This window comes from Catharus ustulatus, chromosome 2 (assembly GCF_009819885.2).
Source record: "Catharus ustulatus isolate bCatUst1 chromosome 2, bCatUst1.pri.v2, whole genome shotgun sequence".
Lineage (NCBI taxonomy): Eukaryota > Metazoa > Chordata > Aves > Passeriformes > Turdidae > Catharus > Catharus ustulatus.
The window spans coordinates 59,076,070-59,103,896 of NC_046222.1; the positions used below are offsets into that span (position 1 = coordinate 59,076,070).

General features: G+C 41.9%; 1 protein-coding gene and 1 long non-coding RNA gene across 2 annotated transcripts in view; one reads left to right on the top strand and one right to left on the bottom strand.

Moving 5' to 3' along the window:
* Positions 1 to 25,410, bottom strand: part of RB1 (RB transcriptional corepressor 1) — a 71,344-nt gene extending 45,934 nt beyond the window's left edge. Inside the window, exons 1-10 of the mRNA XM_033052045.1 lie at positions 25,322 to 25,410; positions 25,031 to 25,148; positions 12,808 to 12,920; positions 10,751 to 10,885; positions 9,801 to 9,839; positions 8,944 to 9,011; positions 7,445 to 7,555; positions 5,084 to 5,232; positions 4,269 to 4,346; positions 602 to 711 (exon numbers count right to left, since the gene is read on the bottom strand). Of these exons, the coding sequence (XP_032907936.1) occupies positions 602 to 711; positions 4,269 to 4,346; positions 5,084 to 5,232; positions 7,445 to 7,555; positions 8,944 to 9,011; positions 9,801 to 9,839; positions 10,751 to 10,885; positions 12,808 to 12,920; positions 25,031 to 25,148; positions 25,322 to 25,410 (1,010 nt within the window). The remainder of the gene's footprint in view (positions 1 to 601; positions 712 to 4,268; positions 4,347 to 5,083; positions 5,233 to 7,444; positions 7,556 to 8,943; positions 9,012 to 9,800; positions 9,840 to 10,750; positions 10,886 to 12,807; positions 12,921 to 25,030; positions 25,149 to 25,321) is intronic.
* Positions 25,411 to 25,604: 194 nt separating this feature from the next.
* The window catches only part of LOC116992216, a 33,031-nt gene continuing 30,808 nt past the window's right edge, over positions 25,605 to 27,827 (top strand). The window contains exon 1 of the long non-coding RNA XR_004417018.1: positions 25,605 to 25,674. This is a non-coding gene — a long non-coding RNA (uncharacterized LOC116992216). The remainder of the gene's footprint in view (positions 25,675 to 27,827) is intronic.

Here is a 27,827-nt window from a genome sequence, read left to right on the forward strand (position 1 = left end):
TTCACATGGTGAGCTCACATTAAATTATAGAGATGTTGAATTGTCAGAAATTGCTAGCATATAAGTGTAGGACTGAAAGAAAAAATTAAATCGAACAATCATAGAATGGTTTGGGTTGGAAGGGACCTTTGAAGGCCATCTAGCCCCACCCACCTTCAATGACACGGGATTTCTTCAGCTAAATGAGTGTCCTCAGAGCTGTGTCCAGCCTAACCTTGAATGTTTCCAGGGGTGGGTCATCCACCACCCAAACCATTCAGTGCTAGCTGGCTCAGAGCCATAACAGCATCTCTGGCACATCCAATCAGCTAGCATGACATGCCTCCTCCTCCTCATGATTCCTCAGCTTTCCCTGGATGACAGGGCCTTGCACAAAGTAAGAGTCAGAGCACAGCCTCCAAATAATTTTGGGCAGTCACAGTCATAATTATTTAAGTGATGACACAGAGCAAGGCTGGTGATGCCAGAAATACCTTAGCTGTACTACAAAGCTAGGAGGTCAATAGGATAGAGAGATCTCCATTTATAACACAAGGGGGCAGAGAGCAACACAGGTTCACATTCTGAGTTATGGAATGAGAGCAGTAAATGGAAATATTACCACGGTATGACGTCAGGCTGCAGAGTCTCATCGTGATTCAGAAATAGTCTCGCATCTATATCTTTGTTTTTGAGATAGAGCTCGTCATACTGTTTCAAAATAACTTCAACCTCAAAAAGACATTTAAAAAAAACTAAATTTATTTTACAGGAACAAGTTGACGATCTACTGAATAACATAAGTTATTCCTACTTGATGATTACAATGCTGAAATGCTAAAAGAATGACCTTGGAGCTCATAAAGTTACTTCTTATAAAACAGCTGAAACAGAGGATAATTATTGTTTATAAGAGAAAACAATCCAAGATCATAAGAACATTTTGATGAAATGTAAGTCTTGACACTGTAAAAATAGCAAAATTAGGAAACAGACCTGCAAACCAATCTAGCATTTCCAGATTTTTAAATCTTTTCTTCCAGAAAATGAGGTGTCTCCAAGAGCAGGAAACGCAAAATGCTTGTTCTTAGAACAGCTGTTGAGCAATTGGCTCAGTCCCTGTCTTTGCTGGTTTGAACAGCAAGGCCTAAACTCAAACCTTCCTTTTCTCAGTAGGAGTTTCCTCATTTTATATTAATATATTTGCACTGGAATAGTTTTTAAGAGACGTGCCTATTGCTACAAAAATAGACTTGTTATTTCACAGCCACACTGTAGATTTTTTAATAACTGTTAGAAGTTTCTTAATTGACTAAATCCCAGATTGATATTACTTCACTTTGCATGGAAAAGTTTATTGGATTTTTTTAAATGTTTTTTTAATTACTTCTTTTTATTTTTACTTTGAGTGCTAACATTAACTGGAGTCTGCAATTTTTTTATCTGGCCCTCCAAATCTGCTGCTGTGCTCATGCAGAAGCAGGCAGCCAACTCAATTATCTGCTCCTGAGCCCTTAAACTTATTAAACAGTGCTGTGCTCTGGCTAGAAAAACAGGCAACAATGCATATGAGCCCAAATTAGTCTCCTCTCAGTCTCAAGAGAGAAAGCTGCAAATACCTCTCACAGAGCTTTTTCCTTACCATCTTCTTTACCTTTGCCAAATGGATTTGCTCCAAACTGATCTCACAATTAAAACCTAGGTCTATCAAAACAAAGATTATATTTCAATTCTCATTATCGCTATTTTTTTTAAACCTAATTATATTTTCTTTTTTCATTATCTTCTTAATGGCTCATGCGTTCTTTTCATCTAAAACATTTCAGTATTTCATAAATTTCTAAAAAAGCCAGTAAGACAAGATGGTTGTACTGGGTTAACTTGGAAGAAACCTTCAGTCAAAAATAAGAGTTTTGTATCAATCTATTCATCAGTGCATAAAGCCTGACCAGTAAATGCATGGGAAAGAAACAAAATACCAACATTAAGCCTCAAAAGCTTTTCTTGCTTTGGAAGGAACAATAAAATTTTTCAAAAGCTCAGTGTTTTTTTATGAAAGTCAATTTAAATGTACCACATTACTAGCTATTGTACTGATGATGTCATCCATGATTACTGGTTAGTTGATTACATGTATGAACCAACTACCTCTCAAATACAGCTCTAACTTTCTGCTCTGGCACTCAAGGCTAAGGAGTAAAGATCACGTGAATGGATTTTTCTTCAAATGCATCATTTTGTAATATTTTCACCAGAAAGTTATATGCTAATAATTTTGATATTGTGCTCAAGTTGAGCAGCCTTGGATGAAAACCTTCTAATTTGAGAATAAGCTGTATAATGCCCTTCCCTGGAAGTTCAGTTAAGGTTTCCCAACTCTACATACACACAAATTAGAAAGTCTAAACAGGCTACTGATACCCCGAAATTAATTTAGGAAGAGATTAAGATCTTCAGTGAGTCCTGCACTTTCTCCCCCACCCAATACACTATGACACTGAACAGAAGATAAACTTGGTTGAACCCTGCAGACTCATTGCTCTGATCAGCTTCAGAGCTGCTTATTTTCAGGTTACCACATCTATTGGTGACACACAGCTAAATTTACAGTTTTAAGAATGATGAATGTAAACACGTTGCAAGAAGTTGCCTATTAAAATGCACTCTGGATGCAATTGCATAGAGGTAGAGTCTGCTGCATCCAGGCAACAGCTCAGCAAGATGAAAGTAATTCTGCACAGACACAGCAGTCCAAACTCTGCCAAGTTGTGAAACTGAGACTAATCTTCTGGATATCTTTCCAACAACACTACAATAACATGTCTCATTTATATTTAAATTAAGGTGTGTAATTTAAGACTTTAAGCATTTATAGAGTGACTTCAGAGACCTAATATTGTAATAGTTGTATTTTAGATTAATGACCTTACCAAGGTCATGGATATGCAATGCTGACTTTTTGCTTGGAGCACAAGCTTTTTGCTTTGAGCAAAGCCTGGTTTAGCCTCAGGAGATTAATTTATCAAATTCAAATGTATAAGCTAAATACACTTTATGAATACTGGAATCCCTGCTAACCCACATTCCTAAAAAACAGTTCATTTTGCTAGATGATTTTAGAAGAACCTATTAAAACTCCACCATGGGTAAAGGGCATCTTAAGCAATTTGGCATGGAGTAAAACACAGTTGTTGAACTGTCTGTATTGGGTTTACATGGGAAGGTTTTAGTAGGTGGGGGGGCTACAGGGGTGGCTTTTGTGAGAAGCTGCTAGAAGCTTTGCCATGTCCAGCAGAGCCAATCCTGATGGCTCCAGGACTGACCCTTTCTATTGGTCAAGGCTGGGCCAATCAGGAATTATAGTAGTGCCTCTGTGGTAACATATTTAAGAAGGGGAAAAAAAGTTAGTACACAGAAACAACTGCTGTCTTAGAAAAGAGGTGTGGAAGTACGCAAAAGGAGCAACTCTACAGTCACCAAGGTCAGTGGAGAAGGAGGGGCAGGAGGTGCTCCAGGTGCCACAGCTGGGATTCCCCTGCAGCCCCTGGTGCAGACCATGGTGAGGCAGCCATGGAGGTCCATGGGGATGCAGAGATCCACCCACAGCCTGTGGAGGAGGTGGATGCCTGAGAGGGGGCTCTGACCCCATGGGAGGCCCATGCTGGGACAGGGTCCTGGCAGGGACCTGCAGACCCATGGAGAGAGAGCTCACACTGGAGCAGATTTCCTGGTAGGACTTGTGACCCTTGGGAGAATCCACGTTGGAGCAGACTATGCCTGAAGGACTGCACCCTGTGGAAAAGTGACCCACACTGGAGCAGTTGGTGAAGAAGTGTTGTCTATGGAACAGACTCATGTTGGAAACACTCATGGAGGATGCTCTCCTGGACACCCCACTGGAGCAGGGGAAGGACGACACTCCCTGTGCAGTGGCAGGAATATGTGATAAACTGACTCCCCATCTCCTGGCACTACTGATGGGGAGCAGGTAGAGCCTGGGAAGGAGTCAGGGGTGGAGGGAAGGTGTTTTTAATATTTATTTTACTTCTTATTGTCCTGCTCTGATTTTGTGGGCAATAAATTCAACTAACATCCTAAGGTGAGTCTGCTTTGCAGTGATGGTATTAGGTGAGCAATCTCTCTCCCATCCTTTTCTAAACTCATATAACCTTTTGTTATATTTTCTCTCCCCATTCTGCTGCAGAGAGGAGTTAAAAGAATGGCTTTGGTGGGTGCCTGGCACCCAGCCAGGGTCTGCCCACCAAAATATCTTCAATTCCTCCACTTACTTCTGGTAGTCCATTTGAAGCTACAGTACCAGCAGAATTCAAGAAAGGAATGAAGCTTGTGAAATACACATTTTTGACCTAAAAAAAAATGAAAATGTAACATTAGCAAGGTAGAGAGTCAGCCATGCATACACTGCTTTCACATCTTTAAATCAAGAAACTGAGACATTTCCATAACGCACTGTGGTTTGTTTTCAATAAAGCAAGAACAAAACTCTTTATACATCCAAAACACAGCAATATGTAAAAGCATGCAAATACAATCCTTTGCTAGAATACTAAGTGATTAAACTGGAAAAGAACTGCACTCTTTCCAGCCCTCTCACATTTCTGCTTCCATCATCCATCTGGGTATTCAAAAATCAGTCCTTTTCACACAGAAATAAATTTAACAGCAGAGGAAAAGGTGAATGGGGTCTTTTAAAATCTCCCACAGAAGCAATGTGCTTTTTGCATACATTTTCTCATCATGGGATGCATGAGAGCAGCCCTGCATCCATATGCTACATGCTGTGATCAGCCTGTAACTTCATATTGTATTCTTCACAATTCCGTTATTCTGACAAAGTTATCACCCATACCAAAGTACTTGTTTTGGGTGGGTTTTGTTTGTTTTTTAAACTACTGACTACAGAAACTATAGAATGGTAAACTACCTTCACTACTGAGGGTAACTACTTGACAGCATAGTTAAGCTGGCACAAATGATGACATTTTTTAAAAAGACCATTTAAATATATTCCATATTAAATGTAAACATATTCCAGATGGAGTCTAGAAGCAAGATCTATCAGACTTTAAAGTGCAGGCATTACCTCATCGAAATTACAATCATGCTCTTTACAAAGGATTTCGATAATTTTTGTGTCAGTATCAAGCTGCTTTGCAGTACGTGAACTCCTGTTCTGACCTCTTCTTGGAGTGCGAGCTGAGCCATTTACAGTCACTGCAGACACAGAAGACTCTGGAAAGATTCAGAACCATCACAAGGTTAGACACATCTTAAGAAAGAAGAAATTTAAGCTATTAAACCTAGAAGATTCTACTTCTTATATACTTTTTCAGGTCTTCCCCCTAAATATATTTTCTTTTTCATTTGTTCAGCTAGGTAAGAACCTTCATTACAGAAAACCTATACAAAAATGAAGCTAATTTTTAAATTCCTGTATCAGTATTTAGACATTTTACTTTTAAGAAGCTACTCTACACAGAATGTAAATGTAACAGAACTTTCTGCAAGTAGCTTTTACTGAGAATCTGTTTTGCAAAGTTTGGAAAGCCTTATCTTTTCACAGATTAATAACTATTTTTTTGATTTTTAAAGAACTATAAAACGAGAACCTGAAGGGCAATAAATCAATGCAGGACTTAAGTGATGGTGGGAACCTGGAATATGGTCACGGAGGGAATTCCTTCTTTCTCCAAATACCCCCAGACACACAAACAGAAACAAACAAGTCCACCTAAAAGAAAGTATCAAAAAACCCTAATACAGGGAGGTAAAAATACTTCATTTTGTTGAACTCAAAATAGATGGGTTAAATGTCTGAAATACGTGAATTATATTAATAACATACATTAATATGATTAAATATTGTTGGTTTAAACCTGACACTGCAATCAGCACGCTGCTCTCGCCTGTAACTTCATTTGCACTTGACAACTGCTCTGAGAAACTCTGAAACTACACTGCAGAGGTGGGTGTGCATCTTAATCCCCTCAGCCTTAAATCATGAAGCTTGACATCATTTATCACAACACGAAGTCTCCTGATCACGAGGGTTTGAACAATGTATTGTGCTATTCTCTCAAAGAATGCAGAGCTGTTTGACAGTTCATACACGGCTTCATGTCACAAACCCAGTGCTTTGCACTTAGGACAGTGACACTCACATCTGCAATTTAGTCTCAAGTGGCAGAATATTTTTTCAAGACATGATGCACAGAACCAAACTGTTTCTAAAAATGAGCTCCTATTCTGCACGGTTTCACTAAGAAAAAATAAATCAGTGTGAACACAGAATTCAAAACCAGGTAGTTTCAATTCAGTAGTTTTTGAAAAGGACCTGCTTTATAACACCTGAAACAAGTTGCAGCATATGTGTGTCCTACTAGGAAGGACAAATTCAAAATAGTACTGGAGGAGAGCAGGAATTGCTTGTCCTAAGTCCATCCTTTTCTTCCCTTTATTCACATTCACACTAGAATAAGAGCAAGGTTATTTGTTCTTACCTGCAACAAATAATTGCTAGATCAGATAAATATCCTCCAAAACATAGAATTTAAAGAAAACAGCAGTGAATACCTTCTCTATTCTGTGACATTACAACCTAGGTGGATGTTTAGTTGCCAAAGAAAGAAATAAAGCAAATAGATTTAGGTTAAATATACTAGGGTTGCATCTTAACCCAGAGGATAAACCATTTAGTACAAATATGTGAGTCACATCCTGTGGCCCCAAATATTTCAGTATATTAATTCCATTTCTTCCTGAAGAAAATAGTTAACTCAAATAGAATTTTATCTTCAAAAGTTGCTATAAATATTTACTTTCTCTACCTTTCTAGTGAAGTTTTCCAAGTCTTAGGTATAAAAACTTAATGGATAAAACTTTATGATGAATAGAAGCTTTTACAGAGAAGACCTATTATATTTTTCCTTAAAATAGTGATACTTGTAATAGCAAACAGGACGTAATAAAAGCAAAGCTGTCTATATTTTACCTCTACTCTTTTGAGCTGCTACCCTCTGTATATTTGTTTTAAATATCTGTATAGTCCAGTATCTTGTACATTTCTGCTGTTATCATACTGTTATACATCAGTAAGAGTCATACCGCCACATTTCCCTTTTGTAACTCAAGACAAACCTAAATAATAGTTCTCAGTTATAATCTACCCAGAATCTGAATTCTTTTACCAAATTAAACTTGCTGTTTTAACAAGTCCCTAAACAACTAATAAGAGGAGAGGGCATAGCAAAAATTATATTAAATATACTGCCACATTCAGGTAATTGAATTCAAGTTTATTATCATGTAAATTTAACTAAAACAGAAAAAATGCATTTCAATAAGTCAAGAGGTTCTATTATGTTATTATGAATGGTAGCATGGCTAATAGAAATTTAATAAATTTACTTTCTACTTCAATTAATAAAACAAAAAAAATTCTTACTGTATGGCTCCTTCAGCATAGCAGGAGGTGACAGTTTGATAAAATAATCTAAGACACACAGCAACAACTGGAAAGAAATCACCAGGTCATCTTCCACTTGCAACACTTTACCTGCAAATATTTAAAAGGGTAAAGAAAACTTTTTTGATAATGTTTGACTTAAAATTAAAAGTGATTTTGCAAAACAAAGATTTGGAAGTTCATACAGTAAAACACTACCACTAGAATTCAGGAAGTATCATACAGGATGCCAGTGTTCTTTAAAGACTATTGATTTAAAAACTCACGGCGCTTCAGTTCACGGCTTTAGAGACAGCATACACACAAATAAAATTACTGTGTACAAAATCCTGCCCTCAGTGCTCAGTCCTGATTTATTTTCCTTTTTACTGTAGAGGAATAACCTCTTATTTCTGTGTAATTCCTCCCTGCTATCACACTGTAGGCTCAGCCTGTCAGATTTTTATGAAATTACTTAAAAGTCACACAAGTAAGAGCATGAAGAACACTTTTAGAGCTGCACTATTCCAGTTTTTCCCAAATGATGACTCATATGCCAGAGAAGATCTACAGGGCTATCTCAAGACAGTATGAATTGCCATGAAAAATTTAGGAAGTCCATAGTGATTTTGAACACCTACAGATCAACCCGTGCTCTACTTACAGGTGCAATTCTTGTATTTATTTTCTATCAGAAATAGTAAGCGTTACCCAGGCTCTTCTGAAGCTCCAAATATTTTCCAGTAAATTTTAGCTTTCTTTGTTCTCAAGAAAAGGCAGGCTAAAAAACCTTTTGTGGGTTTTACTTATTGCCTATGCTTGGGGAATTCTAGTGACAAAGCTCCAAAAAATTCAGCTGACTCAAGTCTGATTTTGATATCAGAGATGCATACATTTCACTGATAACACACACTTGCAGTAAGCAGCATTTGAGATATGTGATTCAATCCTTTTAGTAGGAGTTCAATGAGACAGGAACTCCATGGACTACTATAAAGGTTTCATCACACAACATAACTGTAATTTACACATTTTCAAGATTTGTAACATTCAAATGGCATGCTTTCAGGAACTTACTATAATACCTCATTACTAAATTTGCTTATTAAATTATATATATTTATCTATAAGCTTATTTTAAAAAATATGCCAGTTTTTTAAGGTAATTATCCATTACTAAAATGCTGGCGGACTACAAAGCACCTCAGAATAGAGTTAAATACAGAATAGCACTGTTTAAAGTAAAAGAAAAAAAAATAGACATTTTAGACAGCTTAAATATGTATCTTTATATACAGAAAGTATATCAGTGATAAAAACAGCCAAACTGTATACAAAGAAATATTATTAAGCAGTTAAAAAGTCAGGCACTCAAAACATTGTGGGTCTGTACAACACTTAGTTGTAATAAGGATACTAGTCTCTTATTGGACATGTAAAACAAACTCACTCACTTTAAAAATATTCAGCAAAACTACAGTGTTTTAACCAAAACTCACCTTTTGCCAGCAAAAAAGTAATCCAGTAATTTTTTAGGACTAACACAGAACTGAGTTCAGCAGAAATCCTGCAGGGAAACAAAAATACTTTGCATTGATAGTTCGGTAATAATTTAAATACAATGTCTGAAAACACGCTTCAGTGCATGGAACTATTTAACAACATGCTTAACTCTATTTCCCATAGAGTTAAGTTCACTAAAAATCTCATTCCATTCCCTCTGTAATTATGACTACCCATTTGAAAAATTTAAGTTCCTGTAAAGTCATTGAAGAATCAGGAAATGTCTGTCTCATCCTCAGAAAAGAAAGTGAATGTAGACAATTCACTGAACTGCTCTGAGCTGTCTTCTCTCATGCTTTTCACTAATGCCCTACTCTCCAGCCACAGCATGAACTCAAGCTCATTTGGGAGCTGCTAAGGCACCTTCCAGCACACTCATTTGTTGCTGTGATTAGGAAGTTCACTCTCCATCCAAATGTTCATTTCCACCATGCTGAGACATACGCCATTGGGTGGCAATACTTCATGGAGGAGGGATAGAGATACAAAAAAATATATAAATACAGTGTGATATATATCTACTTACATATGCATACACATATATACACATTTTTATAAAACTATATTTATATAATATACATAACATGTACAGATCACATATATAGAGATATATACGTAACATACATAATTTCTGCATCTCCCATCATCTCATTGAAATTTGAAGTCCACACTAAATCTAAAGTAAACACATAGCATATTACAACTTATGTCAGTCCTGAAGGGTTACAAGATAAGATGTCAAACATGATGGCATGTTATCTTGACAAACACAATTTAGAAAAATCAAACTTACTCACTACTAGGTTGTTCCAGATAAATAAGGCCACAAGTCCTAGAAAATCAAAATAGATTATTATTTTTGAACATGCCTCTGCAAGCAAACTATGCAATATCCTTGACTTCAATGCAGCTTAAAAAAAACCCGCCAGTTCACAAAACATTTTTATAACTCCAAAAAATGAAAGCTGACTCAAAGAACAGATTAAGAACAGATCAACTATAGCCCTGACAAGCCTGAAATAATGTTGTTGTGTTGCATATTTATGTTCAAAACTTAGACAGAAAAATTATTTTAGCTTGGTATAATAAAATTGCTTTCTTCCAGAAAGACAAGATTTGTACGTACATTGTTACCCAGTGTTTTGTACAACACAGCACAGTGTGCTGCAGTTGCACAAAATACTCAATAAAAGGGCATTTTAAAGTCTTTAGTATTTCTTCAGTGTCACTGCAAGCCCTGTGGTGTAATGTTGCTTCCCAATTATTCTAGGTACATATCACTTCAAGAAAAAAACTCAGTTTATGCAAAAACAAACTAGGATATATATCTTCATTCTATAAACTACCAGAGAGTGATCTCCCACCCCTTTCAAAGGTTATTTAAGAGATATTTGAGAGTCTTTCGTGATTCGGAAGGCAAAATGTTTAATTAAAAAAATATTTGGATAGTAAACCAATCCTCTTTATATCTGTAAAAAGCTTATAGTGAGTAGCAATCATTTGTCATGCTACTCTTACTACTGTTTATACTGCAAGGGGGTTGCTTAACACAGCATTGTGATAGTTATGGAGTAAAATGTAAGAGGTATTTATTTAATGCAAGTAAACAGCTCAATTTCACTGTTCTGCAAACATTAGCACACACAGTTAAATGGGCTCCTGTAACACACAGTTTGAAAAATTCAGACACTTAAATGTTGACAGACAAAGAAATCAATTGCAAAATGAAAAAGCATACACTACCTTTCAAACTTGTGGTATAGTGCAAATAATACATCGTATTTCTTTTTCAGCCTTGATACAGTGCTATCAACTTTAGTGCTTACAGTATCCATGTTAACATCCACCTCTTTCAGAAACTGAAAAAATGTGCATACACTAAAAAAATAAAAAAAATTACGTATTATCATAACTTGTGAAAACAAGTATTCTGAAATAGCTCTTAAAAATGAGAAAATAAAAATACATCTCCATGAAAACCCATTGCCTTACTTCACTAGACTCCAGCACACTATTACCAGTGACTGAACCCTTGCCTTGGGAAATGTTACTTGTTTACATTGAGCCTCATCTTTACATCTTCCAGACAAAGGAATACTGTTCAGCCTGGCAGCAGAGGTATCTCATGATACAGGCTCTACTACAGAAGGAAAATTTTCTTGCCTAGCACAGATATTATCACTGGAAGTCAGAATTTACTAACTAGACACACCTTTGTTCTTGCACTGCTGGTAATACCAAAAATAGCAACACACACCTCTCAGCTCTCCTGTTCTGCTTTAGAAACACCCCTACTACTCTGAGAACATGAACCTTAGCTCCATCCATGCTAAAGAAAGACCTAGGTGATGAATGTGTTAAATTACATAGAATTTCAGGTCTTTCAACAGGACATCTCCACTCTTTGAAAACATTATTACACTAGGAATCAAAGTTCTCCCTAATCATCCATGTAATATTGTGGTCGTCAAGGAAGTATTTTGTTATGTTTATAACTAAAATGAGCAGATTGCTAAAAATTAAAGAGGAGGAAGCTATTGAATATTTTCAACTATTTCAACTGTATCAAATATATTTTAATCCTTTATCAGAATAAAATATTCTGAGAGACTTTTTGATCTTTGTCAGATTCAAGATACAAAATCAGTCAGAAGCTCATTTAAGAACTCTTACCATGGAATGAAAGATCTTTCCAATATATCTAAGGCTCTAGAGGATAAGATGACTAGTAGAAATCTCTGTCAATTTGACCTTATAGCTGAGAAAAAGGCCAGGGCTAACAAGCAATTGAGTATTGCATCACAATCAGCAGAGTAACAGCTTACTCTTTGAAACCGTAAGGGAAAACGTCTCTCAGTTTTCAGCACAAGTTGATCTGTGGAAACTGGGTGGAATGTCGCTGAATGCTGAATGTTGCTGCACAAATGCAACTGGCTTTCAGCCACACAGTTCCAAGGCAGTCAACACTGAAGAGATTAAGTCAAAACATTGGACCTGACCTGCTCTGCAAGATGATGCAAGGTAGAAGGTAGCATGGAGAAGTCTAACCATAACAGATGACTTCAAGGAAAAGGAGATTCTGGCCCAAGCCTGAGGTTATTGCCAGGATTTAGCCTCCTGACCTACAGCATCAAAAGGCTCTGCTCCTGTGCGTGCTTTCCTCAAACAGCACAGTTCCGAGGCAGATGGCACTGGAATTCTTTCCTTAGATGAATTTAACACAAGGCTGCTGTTCCCACCGAAATTCACTTAACAGCAGACACCATAATCTTAATTTCTGCATTATTAATTTAATTAATATACAATATAACAGTAACATTCTCCTAGCAAAAAGGGCGTATAAAGTACAAAGTTTAGCCCGGCATTGAAATGTTTGAGAATGAACGGTTTGCCAGCATGCTGCTCTAAGAGTAACATTTTTTTTTCCCCCCACTTCTTGATGCAGCCTAAGTGTAATGCTGGGAAAAAGGTTTCCTGGAAAATCATCATAGAGGGAAAGAAAGAAATATTTTAAATGCAATTTACACCAACCTAAACTGATGAATACTTTAGAGAGAGCAAGAACAAGCATGAGATGAGGGATACAACCTAAGCCAACCACAGATGAATCAAACAAGTATCACTGCTCCCTAAACTAAAATATGACAGCAGAACTTCTAGGTTGCCAATATATCCAGAATTTCCATATGTAACCTTCATTGTAAAGTCAACTAGTCTGATACACACAAAGATCCATGATACTTTAAAATGTTGACAAGTTAATTGTTGAAATCTAAATTCACATACTTAAACTCACTTACCTCATGTTTATACTTTTCAAAAGCTCAGTGAAAGTAAATGTCACTTCATCCAGATCAATTGCTACAATGAAGATACATACTCCCCATGTTTCCTTTTTCTTTTTGTTACAAGCCTTTTTGAAAAAAGAGAGGGAAAAGTTTTTATTAATCAATAAAATGCATGGAAGGCAATAATTTGTCCAAACATGATTAGAAATTGTTAAACATCCTCACACAAACATTTGACTAGGACAGCCAATTATTTGATAACGGAAAACCATTCCAGATTTTACAATACAGGTAAAAGACCAAGCATTTCAACTCTTATTCCTACAGTACAAGATAAATTTTACCCATTTAATTCAGCAAAGCTTCAAAATACAAGCTTTGGTTCCATGGAATGTTTATACAAAGTAGAACTCATGATTCCTTTTATTTTTCCCCTAAATTACCATATTTGACCATAACAAAACACTGAAAGTTAAGGAATAAGAAGCCAAGCCATAAAAGCATAAATGAAATCTTTACAATGACAGGCAATAAACACTCATAAGTGAGTACAGCTGTGTCAACCACTCATCACTGCTGAAGCACAAACCCATCTCTGCTCAGTAAAGTGTGACAATAACAAGCACTTCCAGTCATTCTCCTACCATACAACATTTAAGGTCTGCCTTTTGCTATTTAGAAGGTGCAAGTTATAACTAATCATCCCTAATCAAAAGAAGCCAACCCCCAATGACAGACATGGCATCCACATGGAGCAGAACTCCTGATGATGGTTCACAAGGCACTCATTTAGAGCCAGACAGGCATCACTTAAGATTCCAATACCCTTCCACCAAAACAGCAACTCAGGGAACTCAGGGAAAACCCCTGAAGAACACCCCTTAAGCAGGTATATCCCAAGTTTTGGAAACAAAGATATCTTGAAGACAGAACTAAGCACAGCTGCTGGCCAAAACTGCAGAAACAGCCAACTTGTAAAATATTTTTCAGACATCCAGCATCCTTGTAAATAAAACTGCAACACCACCCAGGCCCACAGCAAAGGAGCAGGATCTGAATACATTGTCCACAGCTCTAGGTCAGACATATCTGTTGGAGGACAGAGGTGAAATGGAGCACCAGGAGCAGGTGAATGGAAACACTGCATTCCTGCTCTTCTACACTGCTCAGCTTTAGCCCACACCCTGGCCTACTTTTTTATCCTTTCCCTGATCCGAAATCCTCTGCACCGTCAGCATCCACTGATGTCCTCACTTAGTCAGCACTGCAACCATGACCAATAATGGCACTGTGCCCTTAAACGATACAATTTCACTAATACTGCCACCTTTTTTTTTTTTTTTGCAATTGTGCTGTGTCTTTCTTGCGAACAGTATTTATACATCAGGGAAGACTGGCTGGGGGTTTTCTCCAAGAACAAAAATTTTCACTTGTTTGTGCTATTGTTAAGTTATAGAACAGCCTTCAATGCAAAACTAACCAGCCACCATCAACAATGTGGTTACTGACAATTATTTAATGACTATTTTCTTCCTGCACTCCTATTTGAGTGTTTCTACAAATCATGATTCCTTGCACAAGAGAAAATTATTTTGAAATAAGCTATTAACAGACTGAGATGCATTTGTTAATACATAAAGGGATATAAAAAATCGTGAAGGTTAATGCTAACTAGTGAACTACCAAGAAGGATGGCTGAGCACACCCCTGACCCTGCAGTCAGCTGACCTTGTTTAACAAAGAAGTTCCTTTCACTCCATGCTCCTGCAAACTCAGACCACGATGTTGTCCTGTAAATACAACACCCTGTAGGGCAGGAGCACTGAGTGCTACCAAGCGGTGAAATTGTTCCTGGTTTGTTGCCTACCCAAACAAGCCCAGCTTTCCTGGGCAGCCTAGCTCAGCGCTGGCAGGATGAATGCTAGAAGGCCACAGCAATGGTTTACGCGACAGAAGCGAAGTCTGGTTTCACAAGAACGACCTTTAAACTCCTTGTCCAGTACAGCTGGGGGCAACAACTCATTTGTTTATACCATTACACAAGAAGGCAGCCTCAGAGGTAGCCTACAATTCATGAGATTCAAACCATTAGAGTGAGCCAAACTCCAGTATTAGGGCTACTCCCACACCCATTGCTGATGGTACAGGATGCTTTGGACACCTCCTCAGCACAAGATGTTGGATGCCTGCTAGCCTAGCAAGAAAAATTACACATAACCCAAGAGAAATAGATTATGGGTTGGGTTTTTTCCTAGTAGCAAAGAAAAGGTGAGCAGCACCTGAGTATGACTGCCCTAAAACATAGCTGAGAGAAGAAGGAGAGGAAAACATGAAAGAATACCAGACTGAGACTATCCCCACTAGCTACTGCTAGTTAAAACAACCAAAGACACAAGTAAACTGCAGTTTTCTCAGAAAATAAAGGCATCTGCCATAGCCATGCATGAAGATTCCAGTGATTTTAATCCATAAATATTTTCATGGTTTAATCCCAGCTAGCAACTAAGTACCACACAGCGGCTTGCTCACTTTCCATCCCTGCCATGGGGAGGAGTGTCAGAAACCAACCATCACTGCTTGAGGAAATAACAGTTTAATAACTGGAACAAAATAAAATGCAGCAATAACAACAACATTAATAATAACTGCAATGGAAATGAAAGACAGGGAGAGGCATAAAACCCAACAGAAACAAGTGATGCTCAATACATTTGCTCACCACACACTGAAAAATGCACAGGTCATCCCTGAGCAGCAATCAGCAACTCCCAGCAAAACTCCAGCAATTTATATGGTGGGCAGGATGTCCTGTGGTATGGAATACACCTTTGTCCAGTTCAGGATGCCTGTCCTGGCCACGCTCCCTCCAGATCTGTGTGCACGCCCACCGGCAGAACATGGGAACCTGAAAAGTCCTTGACTTATGGCAAGTACTACTTGGCAACAACTAAAACACCAGCATTGCCAACATTCTCATAAATCCAAAACACAGTACTATACCAGCTACTGGGAACAAAATCAGCTTTATTTCAGCTGAAACCAGAACAAATATAAACATCATGGGGTAGGAGAAGTGAAGATGTCTTCCTGGCAAGTCACAGTCATAAGTACTCTCCTCTTCACACCTCTTCCCTCCCCAAATTCACTTCTTTCCTATACAAATGAGTTGAAGTTGACTGCTGAATAAAAAGCACAGCACCATCATTCCTCCCAACTGTTCTGCTTTGTTTACAGCCAAGGCAGATGATTCATCTCAGATGGACTTGAATGCATGGGAATGAAATGAAGACAAATTCATAGCCAGGAATTAATTCCTGAGGCTTTTCTTCTTCACCAGTCTGATTCAAGATCTTTATTGATACAGCATCACTACAGAAAATGGGCAGAACAACAGCTCAACATCTGCCCTTGGCCATCCTTTAGTTTCAGTAAGATGGTTTCCAGTGACCTTAATTCAACTCATCATGAAGCAAAGCCTACCTGCCAATCACCAGCCCTAAGATTATTTAACACCTAGCAGTCTACAGAGATTTCTCTTTTTATCATCTTTTATTTAGGATTCCAAGGAACCAATGCTATAACTTTGGGCAACTTAGGTCAGTTCTGCTGAATCAATATAGTTTTCTGCAGGAAAAGATCTAAAATTCTTACAAAAATCTTTCAAAATATTTCTCATTCTGGACTTACCATTAATTTTATTAGATTTGATTTTTACCAGATGACTAGATTATTTAAATCTAGTGAAAACAACCTGGGAGGAATCATTGGCACAAAATGCTCTTCCAACACTTAACTATTGTAAAACAGGATTCTTGCCTCTCTTCTTTCTAGATGTAGCTGAAAGGTGTTAAAGGCAGTAAGGGAAATTCTGTTCTCTGCCTCCAGAGGCTCTCCAGTGCTAAACCAGTCCTGAGGAAGAGATGGTCACAGGAAGTCTCAGCTCTAGTATGCAGTTAGAGATGTTTACTCTTCTGCCAACAACTGATAACAATTTTGATAACAGCCTACAAAACTGATCCTCAAATAGAAACTTCAAATGATGCTGTGTAAAAGAAGGTCAAGGGAAATGTGCGTGAGAAACATGCAAACACAGATGGATATCTGAATCAAATGGGATATAGGATGCCTCACTGTAAATACCAAGCACCTGATTTTTGAAGAGGAAGATGCGGAACTTGGCTTACTAAAATAAAATCTCAGTTACTACATTCCAGTCAATATAGAGAACTAGCTTGATGATACAAGACATTTGTTAGAGAGAGTCCAAAGGAGGCTACAGAGATGATCGGGGGCTGGAAAGAGTTGGGATTGTTCAGCCTGGAGAAAAAGAGGCTTCAGAGAGATTTACAGCATCTTGCAGTACCTAAAGGGAGCTATAAGAGAGCTGGAGAGGGACTTTTTACAAGGACATGTAGTGATAGGACAAGGGGGAATGTCTTCAAACTGAAAGAGAGTAGGTTTTGATCAGGTATTAGGAAGAAATTCTTTATTGTGAGGGTGGTGAGACACCAGCACAGGCTGACCAGAGATGCTGTGGATGCTCCTTCCCTGGAAGTGTTCAAGGCCAAGTTGAATGGGACCTTGAGCAACATGGTTTAGTGGAAGCTGTCCCTGTCCATAACAGGGGCGGTTGGAATAAAATGACCTTTAAAGTTTCTTTCCAACCCAAACCATTCTGACTTTACATGTTTATGATTACAGAGGGTGGGAGATGACTGAAGAATAGACTCAAGAAGCTTTCACAATAGAAAACTGCTCAGAATAAAAACCTGCAGGAAAGATATCCCAGGGAAAAAAAAAATAAAAAATCTGTGACCATTATAACCCCTGTCTACATATAAGAAGTTCTGTGTAAATACAGATCCTCAGTTTTTCAGCAATACCAGTTTTAGATATTCTATTGAACATTGTCTGTGATGGAAGATTATCATTAGTTCAACAGATGAGATAAAATTCAAATATAATACTAGCTAAAAGTACAGTAATTTCATGATTATAAGCGGCACTGAGTATAAGCCGCATTTCCGGGTGCCAGCAACTTTTCATTCTTTGTCCATATATAAGCGGCACTGATTATAAGCCACACGTTGCAATACAGAGTGTGATAAAAGGTATCTATTCTATCACCATCTGTTCAGGGTGGGGGCAGTGATCCTTATCTCTGTGGGAGATATTCTGCTAATGGGCCATCCATTGAAACCAGGCGGGGCATTGTTCTTTATCTTTTCACAACCCATCCTTCCTCGAGCGAGTCATTTTCTGCTAATGGCCCATTGAGTCCCACTGTGTGACTGATAAAATTACTGCATCCCACTGGGAGTTGCTCCAGCCAGGGGGAAGAGCCCAATATTTCTTACCAAGATAAAAACAGAGGTTTTGGGACACTAAGGGAGCCCCTTTCTCCACTGGACTCCAGAGGAAAACCGGATTTCTCCACATCACCACTGGACCTTAGAGGGAAACTGCACCTTCTGCAGGACCACTGCTCCAACTGAATCACATCTGTCACTGCAGGAAGATGCAGCCACCATGGAATGGGACTGCTACCAACACCTTGCCTGACAGGGTGTCAGGTTGTACTCTGACTTTGTCAGGGTTTGCAGTTTGTTTCTTTGTAGTACTGTATTTCTATTTTAATTTCCCTAGTAAAGAACTGTTATTCCTAATTCCCATATCTTTGCCTGAAAGCCCCTTGATTTCAAAATTATAATAATTTGGAGGGAGGGGGTTTACATTCTCCATTTCAAAGAGAAGCTCCTGCTTTCTCAGCAGACACCTGTCCTCCAAACTAAAACAGCAACTTTTTGTTCTTTGTCCATATATAAGCCGCACTTTGGGTTCGGACCAAAATTTTAGTCAACATGGTGCGGCTTATAATCATGAAATTACTGTAATTAAGTCACTGAAAAGAACAGAACTAGTTAAAATAGTTCATCTGATATACAAAGTTCCCATTATACTTTTGCATGTAGCAAGACTGGAGGGGTCATCAATCTCTCCCCGGGACAGGCAGAAGATGAGTAAAAAAAGAAACTGTGCAAGGGCACATACAAGCAATGCATCTGCTGCTAAGATACTGAGTATCATCAGCAAGAGGTCATGGTGATGATTTGTTTGTTTTGGGACTTCAGTAGCTCTTCTTTTTTTAATAACAGAGATCCTAAAATATCTGCAATTTTGCTCATCCATCCAAAGCTTCAATGGATTCAGGTTCAGTTCAGCTCTGGTTCTACAAATAAGAGACAAAGTCTAGACAGAAAACACTTTATTAGCTCATATGTGTTTCATGCTTTTGCCAGAAGCAAGAGGCCTCTCTGTCTTTTAACCTGAGGACGAGGTGCCTTGCCAATTAAAATACAGTAGTTTCACGAATACAAGCCGCACGGATTATAAGCCGCACCCCCGGTGCCTCGACAATGTTGCTGTCTTTGTCAATAGATAAGCCGCACCCCGAATATTAGCCGCACTTTCGTTCGTAGCGAGAATCCGTGCGCAGCTTTCACAAATTGGCCAATTAGTAAGAGGATCGCGGCATAGCGGGCTTTACTGGCTCGGGGCGGGGCCAGGCAGGCTCGGCCCGCTCATGGTTGCCGACGGGGCCGGGTGGCCCAGCTCAGCGCCACGGCTCGGCGGGGCTGGCCGGGTGGTGCTGCCGCCGCCGCCGGGCTCGCTGGCCCCCCTCTCCCGTCAGCACCGCCCCGCTGCCGCGTTCGCTCGCCCGGCTGGCAGGGCTGCCGCCGCCGGGCTCGCCGTCCGCCCCGCTGCCGCTTTCGCTCGCCCCGCGCCGCGCCTCGCGAGCGCCGCGCCCGCCCCGCGCCGCGCCCGCCCCGCGGCGCTTTCGCGGCTCGCGGTTCGCGGCTCGCGGTTCGCGGCTCGCGGTTCGCGGCTCGCGGTTCGCAGCTCGCGGCTCGCGGCGGCGCTTTCGCGGTTCGCGGTTCGCGGCTCGCGGTTCGCGGCTCGCGGCTCGCGGCGGCGCTTTCGCGGCTCGCGGTTCGCGGCTCGCGGCTCGCGGCGGCGCTTTCGCGGTTCGCGGCTCGCGGCTCGCGGCTCGCGGTTCGCAGTTCGCGGCTCGCGGCGGCGCGCTCGCGGCTCGCGGCTCGCGGCTCGCGGTTCGCGGCTCGCGGCGGCGCTTTCGCGGTTCGCGGCTCGCGGTTCGCGGCGGCGCTTTCGCGGTTCGCGGCGGCGCTTTCGCGGTTCGCGGCGGCGCGTTCGCGGCTCGCGGTTCGCGGTTCGCGGCTCGCGGCTCGCGGCTCGCGGCTCGCGGCGGCGCTTTCGCGGCTCGCGGCGGCGCTTTCGCGGCTCGCGGTTCGCGGTTCGCGGCTCGCGGCTCGCGGCTCGCGGCGGCGCTTTCGCGAGCGGCGGCGCTTTCGCTCGCCGGGCGGCGCTTTCGCGAGCGCCGCTTTCGCTCGCCCCGCCGGCAGGGCTGCCGCCGCCGCCGCCAGGCTCGCCGGCCGCCCCCTCCCGTCTGCACCGCCGCCGCGTTTCCTCGCCCTGGCCGGCACTGCAGGCCCCCGCACCGCCGGGCTCCCCCACGCTGCTGGCCCCGATTATGCTGGGCTTCCCCCGCTGCCAGGCAGCCCCACCCGCCGGCCTTCCTGCTTCTGCCATGCTCCCCTGCACTGCTAGCCCCAGTTCTCCCGGGCTCCCCCGCCCTGCTGGCTCGGGCTCTGCCGCCCTCCCTGCCCCGCCCTGCTGGCTCAGGCTCTGCCGCCCGCCCCCCACACTGCTGGCCCCGCCTCTGCCAGGCTTTCCCACCTCTGCCGGGGCCGGCCGGGCTCCAGCTTGGCTTGGGGCTGCCGCGGGCTCTCACTTCCGTGTTGGCAGCTTTTAGAATTTTGTTAATAGATTAGCCGCCCCGGAATATTAGCCGCACTTCCGGGTTTCCACCAAAATTTTGGTCAAATTGGTGCGGCTTGTATTCGTGAAATTACTGTATTCTTTTTTTTAATAAGAAACCACAACCAAAAGAAATTGATCTAATTTAAATGTGAAATTTTATGGACTGGGGACACTCAGCCTGCTGAACATGAACTCTTTGGTCTACATAGACCAACCTTCCATATTTAAGTCATCTTTATTTCATTCCTCAACTTAAGCTACAGTTTATCTTGTACATTTTTTTCACTAAGAAAGCAGTTCAACTCCTGCACAAACCAAATGCTCGGCAGCATCTTGTGTACCAGTGTAAGTCACCAGCAGGGGAGAACTTCAGGACGTAAGATAAATAATTAGAAACAAGAAAAGATGCCTAAAATGTCTTCATATGCTAGAAACTTTCTGTGGGAAAAGGCAGAAATAATACATTTCTCATGGGATACAGAATTGGCTAGTACAGAATTTTATGCCACTGGCTTGAATTATAACAGAGACAAATTAGTACAGTACTTGGGGGGGAAAAATACATGGGCAAATAAAGCTAAACTAGGAAGACCTAAGTATGCAGACTGCAGATCTTTCACCATGACAATTTTTTAAGAGCGGGTTAGACAAATACTTGATAAAAACATCTCAGGAATTCCTGAGTCTGAACAGCTGAGCTGCAGCAGGAGAACAGTGAGCCACATTTCCCAAACAATGCTATGAACAGCCAACAAAAAAATAGAGCTCCTACCCACGCACCACATATTACAGCCAACTAAGATGAGGAGCTCCAAGCATACCAGACCCCATGCTTTAAGATCCTTGGCAGACTCCAAATTCTATCAATTTCCTAAACCACTTCAATTTTCTTTGGAGAAGTTTGGTTCCAATTTAGTCACCATATCATCTGTTCCTCACACAGGTTCTTTCCAATATATTCAGCAACAATTCAGCTCAAGCTTTTTTTCCTGCTTACATCACCCCATGTTCTACTCTAGACTCTCATTTTGTTGTTCTCTACAAAAACAAACAGTAGCAGAACATAAAAAACGCCCTGAGCTTTTTCATAGCACTATTAGTATGGTTTCCTGGACTACCTCTAATATCCCTTACACCAACAATCACATACAGCTCACCAAAGTACATTACTAATTCCATTAAATCTATTCACTCAAATCTAGAATTTACTACTGGTTCATAACATAGATGTCAGTAGAGTTACAAAAGATCAAGAGTACAAGAGAAGCAAGGATCAGAGCCAATGTTAAGCCAACAACAATCAGCATGTAAAAGTTTTGAAACTAAGACTGTAAAAACTACAACTCTAAAAGATTCTGTTTATCTAAGTAGCTTGGTTTGATAAAGAAATGATAGAGCGAACAAAAATATTTGTATGACACCAATGAAAAGCTCTTGTTTAGATAAACACTTCCATGTTCACAATAAGCTTGTATGGGAGTTCATCAGATATCAAAAGAATTTTAAAAGAAACATCTTTCTGATTACACATCAGACACTTTCCTCCTCCCCACACACCAAGAATGCTGATTCAGCATTTGGGGTTCTAAGAGATTTTGAGTTATTTTATTGTAGAAGAATGTCATTAAACTTGGCTGTCACAGAGGAAAGCTTTAATGCTCTCCCACCATGAAGGAAAACACCACCATATTTGGCAGCTGCTTTTGAACAATCCCTCTCTACAGATCTAATTTTTACAACTACAGGTCAGCCACATTTTCCAGAAAAGTCATGTTACCATCTTTCTCCTCCTCTACACCTCTCAAAGAGGTTCAGCTATTTCAAGGACTCACAGCCCAGCTGCAATAGGGTGCAGCTGTATATCCTTGACTCACACGCTGCGGAAACAGATAACTGGAGAGCACTGCAAGGAAAGCTACAGTGCACGGAAAGAAAGTGCAAGATAAGAAAGCTGAAATTTCACAGTATCATCACTAGTAGCTCAAATGCTCAAAAGAAAAAATACCAGTGTGGAAAGGTGTGACATCCTAAAGGAAAAAAAGCAATGGCTCCAGGGGGCATTGGCATTAATTCCAGGGAGTAGCAGATAACAAATTCTCTCCTCCTGGCTGATGCCTTCCTGGCCACTAAAACCTCTCACATTTAAGCACAGGCACATTTAGGCTGGTAGGTCACTATATTCTAGCTTTTTTTTTTGTGTATACACCTGCCAAAAATAATTGCTTTATACTTTTAAGCCACATGTACCTGGTTTGTTGAGTCTCTGCACATGCACCCTAACAACTCAAAAAGGACAGTACTTCATTTCAAGTCACTAAATATTCACTGAGCAAGGATACAGCAGATGTTCAGACTACATCCAAACCCACATCTGCACCCTGAGTATCTGCCAATTGCCACAGTACCAAAGGTCTGGGCCACTGCTGCTTCCCAGTCACCACTACAAGTGCCCTTCACATCAGAGATTTGGCAGGCACAATTCTAATATCAACCACAGAAAACAAGGCCAGTGATCCAAGAAAGGCAAGGTTTCAGGTCTTTGTACTTTGTAAATGGCTTAAGAGAGGGATTCTTAGATGCTGCCTCTATTTCCATCAGCGGCCTTATGATTTAAGCTTCCTCAAGTCAAACCACCTACCTTGCCAAAGAGAAGTGTTCTGGTAAGTATTTACCTGAACTGGTGCCTGTTGAACTTTTTGCTTGAGAACAGAAAGCTGCTCCTGGAGCTTCTGCTCCAGTTCAGAATTGAACAGGTTACTACTGAACCTCACTGATTAAAACACATGCAGCTGGTGCTTGCAAGACATACCTGGGGACAGCCCTTCCAACACAATATTTTTACCAGAGGGAAGGAAAGAGCAGCCTCCTCCTGAATCCCTGCAACATGAACTAGAGTCTTCCTGAGAAGCCAGGCTCACCACAACAGCTTAACTTGGGAAAAGAAGCAGCAATTAGCAGGCTGTTAATTTGCTTGACTTCAGAGTCAGATGAAGCCTGCTCTCAGCCAGAAGTAGCAAATCCAGTGCCTTCCAGGTCCCCATGGAGGCACACACTAGACAGCTTACTCATTTCAACACCCTGCAGATATATCTGTAAATTTGAGGAAAAGGCCTTGGATTGAAACACAATATAATGTAGATTTTTTTTTTCCTCTGTACATTGAAAGACTCTCAGCATTCAGTTCTAAGTGCAAAACAGATATTAGCTATATATCATAATGAAGGTCTGGTTCTGAGTAAGTAAAGGAAGCAATCTTCAGATGCTGAAAGGCTTCAAACGGCATGTATTTTATCTGGACACTGCCAAGTAATGATCAGTGAAAACAAAACTTCATCTGTAAATTAAATTTACAGGATTATACTGAAACCTGCCTTGTTTTTGTTTCAGTCAAGGGACTACTCCTGTTTTAATTCCTATAAGGGAACTTGACTAGGCTTTTAGGTAAATGCTTCGCATGAACATTCATGACCAGAAATTGTATCTGTTACTGAAGGAGCTGTGCACAGTCTCCTTTCCATGCTATGATTACTCTGTGATGTGAATGCATCAAGACCTGGTATATCCACACTGCAGTTTAGGAAACACAGACAATAAACTATTAGTAGTGACAGCATAGCTGTGGCAGGTCAGCTCAAGTTGCAGAAGGGTAAGCAGAAGTCAGAACATGTACATCAATGCAAGTCCACACAGTGGGAACAATGCCCCAACCAGGTATTCTAAAACCACATCTGGACTCTATAACAAAGCTTCTGCCATGATTTAGCTGTATTATAGCTGTTCTCTGAGACAGCTTGTTCACACAGCAGCCACACTGAAGAGAAGGAAAAGCAAAAATCAAGAAAGGGCCTAACATTTTATTAATCTGTTTACACATGCCCAGTGACTAACTTTGAACGGAAATGCCTCAATGGTAAGCACAGGTTAACCTTATGCAATAGGAAAAAAAAAGTTCCTGTTTCTGCAATAGTCATCTCCATACCCTTTCTGCAGCCTCATAAAGGATGCAGAGGGGAAAAAATACACAGAAACACACAAGACTACATGTAAAAAGCTGACTAAGACATATTTGAAATAACTTGCAGTTCGACGAATTAGCTGATTGCATGGTGGTATTTTCTACTGCCACTTGTTAGTACTCTAAAAGGACTCCTGAGCACGTACCTTTGTTACAAAATATTAACAAAAAAAGGGCAATCTACAGAAGCGAGTTTACACAGATGTGAACACACCCCACTTCAGTCTACCTCCACTAGGAAAAAGCTCAGTCGCACCGTGTGAGCTTTGGCTGTGGGACCCTCGGCCGCCGCTGCAGCGAAGTTACGGCTCAGATCTGAGCACAGACAGACAGATGGACACTACTGCCGAGCGATGGATGCTACGAGCAGCAGCAACTCACCAGAGCTCCATCCGCTGCCGACAGGCTCTCGTACGTCTTCCACGCTTTCTCCCTCACGCTCTCCGGTAGCTTCAGCGCATCACAGAGCACGACGAAGTCCGCTTCGCCGACCTCGAGCCTAGGAAAGCATCACACATCGCCAGCGGGGACACCGCACCGCGGGGCGACCACGGAACCCACGCCACCCGCTGCGGGAGCCGCCCCGGGGTGACACCGCCCCGCAGCCCGGACCCCCGGGCGCCGAGAGCGGCCCGCCCGCCCCCAGCCCGCTCCCGGCCGGGCGGCGCTTACCGGGGGGCGGCGGGCGGCGCGGAGCCGCCCTCGGGGCTGGGCCGCTGTGTCCTAGCGGAGCCCGCCCTGCGCGGGGGCTTGGGCGGCATGGCGGGAGCGGCTGCCGGGAGCGCCAGCCGCGGCGGCACTGACCAGGGGCCGCCGGCCCCCGCCCGCCGCCCGAACCGCGGGAAAACGGCGTCACCGCCACCTTCCGTCACTTCCGCGCCGGCGGCCGCGCCCCGCCCCGCCCGCGGCCCCGGGCGCGGGGCGGGACCGAGCGGCTGAGGCGGCACCGCGGCCCGGCCTCACCGAGCCGACCGGGCCCCTCGGCCGCGGCAGGGGCGGTAGCGCTGCCGTGTCTGACAGCCCAGGTACTCAGCAAGTCCCGGCCGCCGATACATCTTTTCCCTGAGATGGGAAGAAACGCAGACTTGCGGATAGCTACACAGGGTAACTGTACAGGTGCAGGGCAGAGCAGGAACTGCAGATCCTTTAGGACTTTGGTTCAGCCAGACCAAGTGCCGGGTCCTGCACTTTGTCCACAATAACCTCAGGCAGCGCCACAGGCTGGGGCAGAGTGGCTGGAAGGTGCCCCGGGGGAAAAGGAGCTGGGGTGCTGGTCAGCAGCGGCTGAACCAGAGCACACATGAGGCAGAGAGTGCCCAGGTGGCCAAGAAGGCCAGTGGCATCCTGGCCTGTATCAGTAATAGTGTGCCAGCAGGACCAGGGCAAGGACTGTCCCCTTGTACTCAGCACTGGTGGAGTTACATCCAGTTCCTCGCAAGAAAGTCCAAAGGGGTGGCAGTGGAGCTGGGGAAGGGTCTGGAGCACAAGTCTGTGAGGATTAGCTGAGGGAGCTGGGGGTGTTTAACCTGGGAAAAGGAGGCTTGGGAGACACTGCTGCCTGCAGAGAAAGGCTGTAGTGAGGTGAGGGTTGGCATCTTGTCCCAGGTAACAAGTGGACATGCACCAGGGGAGGTTTAGGTTGGGCATCAAGAGGAAATTCGTAATGGAAAGGCTTGTTCAACACTGGAATGGGCTGCCCCATATGGGCAACAGTGAAGTCACCATCCCAGGAGGTGATCAAGAAACAACTAGACATGATAGCATTTGGTGTCTCGGTCTGGTTGACAAGGCGTTGGGTGACCAGTCAAAGGTTGGACTCGATGATCTCAGAGGTCTTTTCCAACCTAAATGATTCAATGATTCCGTGGCCTCTCAAGCTGACATTCATCCAAGTCTTAACTGAAATGTTACTTTTAACACTGTGCAGTAAAATTACACTTAATATAAGAAGTTCAGGCTGTGGGCATCTCCTGGATTTTAAGTCAATGAAATTCAAATCACCAGTGCCTTGATTCAAAGATCTTAAAAATCAGCTTTGTTGTCTGCAATTGCATACTCATATTTAGAAGGCCAATCTCTGCTCCAAACAAGCACATTTATTTTCAGACTTACATGATGACAACTGCTTAGAAAAGGAAAAATATTTGTATGTGAGGATTCTTACTACCTGCACATGCCTGTCATTTGCCTGTAAAGCAACTACTTTTAGTGAGACTGCTGTCAAAACTCTGGATATAAGAAAAACCCAAGCAAAAATCAGCATGAGCATGAATATATTATGCAATTAAAATTCACTAGTATTTTTACATTCATACATTCTAGTACTTTGTTAAGGTTTTTCCCTTATATTCATTAACTCAAAGCGGAGAACAGTGTCTGACTTTCTGCTTTATAATTAGAATTAAACCAGTTAGAGAAATGTGAATACAGAACAAATCAAAGTACATAAACTCCAAATTAAATGTTTGAGTTGCAGACTGCAGTGGTTTTTGGACATTCCTTATTATGATTCTAGTAAAGCTGTGGCAGTAACCTTAGCCTGCTTCTAAGCACATTTAAATACCTTTTGTATTCAGATGGTACCAGATGCTGTGGAAAGTTTGGGGTTTAGGACTGTCTGTCATTGACCATTGAGCCACAGACAAGTAGAGGCCAGCTTGGAAAAGTAAGCTGAACCCATAAACCACAGCTGAGTCCATCTCCTTCTCCTCACAACTGGCTTTAAGAGCACAAAAGAATTTAAAAGGAGAGCAAAGCATCTCAGAAAACTTGGTCACAGCCAGTGGAGAACATGCCAGCTGTCAGCAAGAAGGAAACACACCCTCCTGGGTGGCTTCTCTCCCAGCTGCTTTGACATGCTGTTAGAGCCAGGCCCTGCATCAGCCAGATGGCAGGCAAAGAATTTGTCTCATGGCCCTCTGTGCATTGCTCCTTTTAAAGAGTTCACAAACCAGCCTCAGTGTAAATACTAATTTTTTTTTAATTGTTAGTGCACCAAGCACCTTCTCAAGTCAAATTTCATGCACTTTTTAATCGAGCAAGGCTCTTAGGGCTCCTCTCCATAAACAGGTAAAACCAAAATATAATCTCAGAATGCTTCAAGTTACAGCTGGAGGGAGACAAAAGGAGGCAATAGATGAATCAAGAACAATAACTTAATAATCCATCCCAAAGCCTT